Below are 6,821 nucleotides of genomic sequence, written 5' to 3'. Positions count from 1 at the left end.
AAGGATGAGATTCTCCATTTTAATCCCGACCATAAGCCACACTAGGTGATTCGCACTCTATTTGTGATTTTTTTTTGAGAAAGACTTTTTTGAAAACTAATATTAAAATTTAATAAGTATTATCTAAAAGTTTTTCTCATCCTAAATTATAATAAAATAATATAAAAAAAGGTTTTTCATAATTTATTAAAAAAAATTACTTATATAAACATACACTCAACATTCTATTTGTGATTTGTGATTTTTTAAGGAAAGACTAATATTGAAATTTAAAAAGTATTAGCTAAAAGTTCATCGCATCATAAATTGTAATAAAATAATATCAAGAAAAAGTGATTTTTATAATTTATTAAAAAAATAATACTTTTAAATTTATCAAACATCAAAATATTTATATCTCTCTAAAATTAATTATTAAAATAAAAATGATAAATAAATTTTTGCATTATTAAAGGTATATATAACATTTTAATATCATAACTTTATTAAATAAAATACTAAATCGTGATTTGTTTTTCAATCTTAATCAAATAATAAAAATTCTATTAAATAAAACTCTTTATAATATAGGAGATTTGATCTGGGTCAGTTTGTGATTTGAACCTTAATATTGATTCATTAAGAGATCATTTTAAATAAAATTCAAATCTTTATATCTTCCAAACTTGCCGGCACTTTCGCATTCTCAAAATTGTTCCTCGTATCAGAGATTTGATCACTAATACTTGATAAATACTGATAAATCTTGATCAGTGCATAACATGCCACGATAAAATGCTTTATCGTATATGAAATTTGAGCTCTTACACACTGACTAATAAGAAGACAAAACGAATCGATTAACCATTGGATGGATTTCTTGCAATGATTACTGCAGGGGCGGAATCCGATCAGAGGGACAGGGATCTGCTCGTCCAGGGCAGATTTGTTGTACTTACAGGGAGGCCGTCCCAATAACTACCACCATCATGAGGTTGACTGATAGAGTTCCGTCGCTGACTTTGAGCATGCATTCCCCAACTAACACTCCACTCCTCAATCGCACTATTTGAATCTTCATTTATAATAAGATTGTTTGGTATTGCGTCTGAGAGATCGGCTGCGCAAGTCGCTGAATAAAGGTTTACAGGCTTACAGTTTGTTGGGAAAATGAAATAGCTTTTTTTTACAGTTCCCTTTTATTCTGTTAAAGGTCTTTAAGCCGGAGTAGTATCGTTCACAATACAGAGTATACTGGTATAAGTCTTTTATGCTATTATCAACTATGAATGAGCGTCTTCGGTACGCTCTTGGAGGTATAGCTCTTGGTCAGCTGGTTTCGCTCTGCATGACCGGGGCCAGCTTCGCGTCTTCAGCCTTGTCAGACAAAGGTGCGTTGGCTTTGTTTTCTGCTCAGAATTAGGATCATTTCATGTCGCTGCATTTAATTTGAAAATCCTTTGCAGAGAAACGATATAGCTTTAGTTTTCTGCTCAGAATTAGGATCATTTAATTTCAAAATACTTTACAGAGTTGGTATAATTTTTTGTTTTGAATCTTGATCGACCTAATTGCAATTCCCGTCGAGTTCTTTTCAAGGTTTTTACAATCGTAACCTTGATAAATGTTCCGAATAATTATTCGAATATATAGTGAGTTCAATATGATTGATGAAAGAAACTCAATTGATACATAAATTGAAGCAACTTGGTTACAGCTTTGTACTGTTATTTGCAGATTCACCCTTCTCTCAGGCCAAATTTGGGATAGATTTGTTTTTCAGCCCCTCCTGAATTACTTGAGTAACTGTTTTACTGTATTTACAAAGCAATTTATTTCATTCAGTGCCATAGTGCAATGGAAAAGAATCTTAAGAGTCACCAGAAACGGGAAATGGGTAACTGATAGGGAACCAGGACCGTAACAAGAAACAGGGAGAGAGGGTTTAGGCTGATAAGAAACATGCATAGTGATATGTTCACAGTTAGAGAAAGACAGCACTATATATGAATAAAGAGAGAAACCCTAAGAGAAAGCATCTGCACATGAACAATAGAAATTGCTGAACCGTATAACTACACACTTTATAATATTTAGTGTATATAAAGCACAGCGTTCAAAAACCTAAAAAATTGATAAATCAACAGAGTGATTAATGGAGTAATTTGTGAAGTGATTGGAATTATGGGTGAAGTTGCAAATGGGTGACTAATTACAGATTGTTTCTCTAATTTAGGAGTTGCAATAAAATATACAACATAGTAACATTGCCAATTCACATTTACTATTTTTCACCATATATTATGGATAAAAATTTGACAAATAATGTATTGATGTAATATCAAGACGGAAATGGGAACGAGAATGGAACTAGAAACTGGTCTTCTGGCAACTAATCCAATTACAGACAAAACCTAAAACTACCTCTTCACAGTGAAATCAGTCAAGATACTTTAAATAAAAATAAAGCTATTCACTTGTAAAGGAGCTTACTACCTACTGAGAATTACGGTATTACCGTTAGTCTACGTAGACAAAATTTATATTATTGAAATTATTTGATGGTCAGCATGGAGTGGCCTTTTTCGGAGATGAAACTCAGTAGCTAGTACACATTACTTCTCTCACCACAATATTCTATCCAAAGCAGTCCTCATTGCCACTTCCGATTTCCAGAAATTTGAGCAGTAGTGCTTCACGTTAATGATAATGGCACAATTAGTGTAACTGGAACTTAACTTTATGTAGAAAGTAACCCTTTCTTATTGAACTTTCATAGTTGCTGCACCGCTTTTCTGTTATGGACTACCCAGCCTTAATCTTGATTAAATACAACCTTGAATAGTTTGACCACAGCACTTTAGTTCTAATGGAATGGTTGATGAATCTTAGGTGCTGTCGATCTTTGTTTGGTGGTCCCATCTAGTTTTGTTGCATTTGATGCCCTTAGGTCAGTAACAACATATTCTATTCCTAGCCGACCCTTAAATATTGCAATTGCTTCCCACAACCATTTTATGCTTTTTAAGCTTTACTTAAAACATAGCCCCCCTTCAGATCGTAAACTTCTTTTCTAAATGGAAATGAAGGGGCTTCAATCTTTACATTGCCCCTAATATCCAACATAAAAGATATTATGGTGTATTTCTTATAACTTGACTCAAATGTTTCATGTGCAGGGGTTGATGCACCGGTCACTCAGTCTTTAATTGTTTATATTCTTCTAGCTTTGGTCTTTGGCGGTTTACTGCTATATCGTGGTCAAAAGCTACAGGTAGTATCATCTTCAGTGTAAGGCGATCCACCTAAATGTTTCATAAAATCGGGAAATTTGGAAACATGGTTTAAATTTTGTGGATTGAATGGATACATGATATATTTTTATGGCTCTCATTTATCAATTCACCACCTTTTATAATTTCTCAAAATATAGATTAAGATGCAAGTGAAAATTTTCTATAAGGATTTGCATGGATGCTATGCATGTTATTTCAAAGTTCAAAAGATTCACTTGGATTTTGCCATATCTGATAGCTTATGGTGAAACCACATGGACTTTCACCATTAGTGTGTGTTTACATCTATGACACTTACATGCTAAGAAGTTATTGCCTCTATTTATACTTTTTAAAGGAAGAAGTCTTTCATCAATATTACCTTTGTTGTCATCTTGGAACAATAGGTTCATCCTGTTACCTCCCAAACCTGCACTGAAAGATATTCAAGTCATGAAGTAAGTGCAATCCTCGAGGCACTTAAAAAGGTTTCCCACTGTCACCACAATGACTCTTCCTCTCACTTTAGATTTGTTCTCCATCGGCATAGGGACGGCGACGGGGAAGGGGGGGGGGCTAGAAAATAATGTTTAAGATGTTCTTTAGATGGTGGATTGTCAAGACCAATACCTATCCAATGGGGCAATGAAATTGGTATCCACAATTAAGATGGTTCGAATGGTGTGGAAGGATTTGTAGTTAGGCTGTTATAAACATGCTCTAACTAATCACATGGATCTACTTATATATGTAGCAAATTAAGGGAAACCCCTTCCAAAGATGCTCCTCACAACAAGTACAAAATCAGTCAAGTAATAATGTGCAACCATGAATAATTGAAGGACAGTCACTTATGAAACCATAAATGAATTAGAAAAAAGTATAAAGCCCTGTGTATGAAACAAACAACCAACAATATATCATTCTTCAAGTCTCATTTCACCACAAGATCAAGAGGGCCTAAATGGGTCACACTTATCCTTCAACCATAGCTAGGGCAGCCCTCAAAATAGAGTGAGCAGCCCTAACCAGCGCATTACAACAGCATATATCCTTCAATATACACAACGATTACAATAAGATGCTCTAACGTCTTCTTGTTGGAATAAGATGCTCTAATGATTACACATATGAGAATCATTTCCTCAGGGTTCCTCCATCGAAGTCCATTTTGAGTTATTTAGTACTTGGTTTCTTTCAACCTTAAATCCCTTCTCTTAAGATCAACAATGTGGGAAGGACGTGATAGGTTTCTCAAATAATAAACAATATCAATGTGCCAATCATCATGTTCCAACTCATTGATCACCACACACACCTATTCATCTTGTTCTAAATGCAAAGCCCTATCATTTTCTTCTGTTAACATCTCAGCTAAACCTTGGCCTTTGATCACTTTCTTGGGTTTGATTTTTGAGATCCACTTCCCCCTAGTTCCTAGAGAACCTTGCTGGGTTAATACATAGTTCACTGTAGGATAAGTGACATAGGCCAAATTCGTATTATACCCAACATAGGCCCTAAAATACTTCAAGGATTTCACAAGGGCATAGGCTTGCTTTTCTGTGATAGTATACCTCAACACAACATCCCTAAGGACTTTACTGATGAATGCAACTGGCCTCTCATTCCCCACCTCATCCTTTTGCAATAATATGCCAGCTATAGTGTTTTGGGAGGCCAAGGAATAAATGATAAAGTCCCTAGAGTAATCGGGGTTGATTAAGATAGGGGCAGAGGTTATATGGTCTTTGATAGCATTGAAATAATTTTTGATTTGACTTTCTTAAGTATATCATTTAAAGGTTTGACGATCTTGACAAAATTAGGATCAAATTTTCTGATGAAATTCATCTTCTCGAAGAATGATCACAAGGCCTTTTTATCTATGGGAGGAAGGATAGATATTATGGATTGGATTCACATAGGATCTATAATAATCCCATCCCTTGAAACAACATGCCCCGACAACTTCCCTTTGTTTACCCTGAAAATGGACCTTTTAGGATTAGGAAGATTCCATATTTCCTACATTTGTCAAATATCCTTCTTAAATGCTGGACATGGGTATCTCTTTCCTTGGAGAAGACAATCATATCACCGTGTTATATCTCAATCATCTTTCCAATGAGGTTCCTAAAGGAAAAATCCATAGCTCTCTGAAAGATAGATTCGACATTGAGAAGACCAAATGGCATTCTTAGGTACTTATATGCTCCCTAAGGCGTAGTAAAAGTAGTCTTCAATTGGTCCACCTCTTGACCAAGACTTTATTGCATCCTGAAAATCCATTGAGCATGGACAATATCCCAACCCTAATCACCCTTTGTAAGAGGTTATCCATGTTAGGAATGGGATAATTGTATTTCAAACAAGATTGGTTCAGATCATGAGAATCAACACATAAGTGGATATCCCTTGTCTTCTTCCTAGTGGCTACAAGGTTGGCTAACCAAGATGAGTGTCTGATATGAGTGATAATCCCAACATCTAGCATTTTTTGCAACTCCTTTTGGACAAGGTTGCTAGCTTAGGGTTGATATGTCTTAGCTTTTGTCTAACTAGATTAACATCATCTTTCAAAGGGATAGTTGTTGGCTTGAGGGGGCCTAACCCAGGTTCAATGTTAGTTAGCCAAACAAATCCCTACACTATTGGCCCTTTCGGCATCAACGCGTGGAGCACGGACTGAAGTCTCACCCGAAGCAGTATGGGGGGATGCTGGAACCAAGTTTCCACACCCAGAGATGGTTGTGATGTCGGTTTATTTTGGCTATACTTGCCTTCGCACAGGTTGCTTAGCCCTCTGTTCCACCCTTCAGTACCTTTGCGAAAGGGTACAATTGGCTTTCGTGCAGCCCTAACCTACGGCTTAGGGACTTTCACGCTGCTAGGGCAGCGAACTGTGATATCTCCCAAACTAGGCTAAGTGTCTTACTTATCTTATTAACTGATCTTAGTTAGCTTCGCGTAAACAGATGTTCTTACTTGCGTTCACTTAACCAACACATTTACATATATTCACACATCATATAAGCATTATAAGTGAAATTCATACCCAACATAACAAGATGCATAAACAGGAAATAAAGACGCAAAAATTGTAGAATACTTCTCTTTATTGATAATTCTGGACAATTACAGACTCGACCCGCCCTGCGCACTCAGCTGTAGGGGTCTGCGCACTCAGCTGCGGACTTCTACCCTATGCCTCTATGCACTCAACTGCAGAGCCTCTACCTACGCTACAACCCAAACTTAGACTTTTACTTCAGAGCTATCTCTCCTACATCATATTTTTGTGTGTTTATCCTCTATTCTTGCTATCAAACTACTTAGTGCTTAGCTCTATTTATACAATCCCATGGTCCGCGGACCATAGGTAGATCTTTTATCGCCGACATTACATTTCCAAAATAAGGGCGAACAACCCTATGACTCTTTAACACCTATGCGCTCCACGACTACAAAATGCGTAGTCTTTACACTTGGATTACAAAATTTGACCAAAATATGGGCTTTTAGCCCCAAAACTACCCTTGGGGGATCTCGTGCCCAACAGGTCCC

At 36.3% G+C, this 6,821-nt stretch overlaps 1 protein-coding gene across 3 annotated transcripts in view; it reads left to right on the top strand.

Annotated features, from left to right (window-relative positions):
- The first annotated feature begins 686 nt into the window (after window positions 1–686).
- The window catches only part of LOC149220105 (uncharacterized), a 520,911-nt gene continuing 514,776 nt past the window's right edge, over window positions 687–6,821 (top strand). Inside the window, exons 1-2 of one of the 3 annotated variants that reach the window (XM_089382729.1) lie at window positions 687–1,370; window positions 3,159–3,253. In XM_089382729.1, coding sequence (XP_089238855.1) covers window positions 1,250–1,370; window positions 3,159–3,253 — 216 coding nt within the window. In that variant the 5' untranslated portion in view covers window positions 687–1,249. The remainder of the gene's footprint in view (window positions 1,371–3,158; window positions 3,254–6,821) is intronic. The other 2 variants (XM_089382730.1, XM_089382728.1) reach the window with 2 other exon arrangements.

This window comes from Pinus tabuliformis, chromosome Q (genome assembly GCF_031772625.1).
Source record: "Pinus tabuliformis cultivar Carrire ecotype Pingquan chromosome Q, CPIR1, whole genome shotgun sequence".
In the NCBI taxonomy this organism is placed as follows: Eukaryota; Viridiplantae; Streptophyta; class Pinopsida; order Pinales; family Pinaceae; genus Pinus; species Pinus tabuliformis.
Note: the sequence above shows the minus strand (reverse complement) of the source record. Positions and strands in the feature narration are given on the sequence as shown.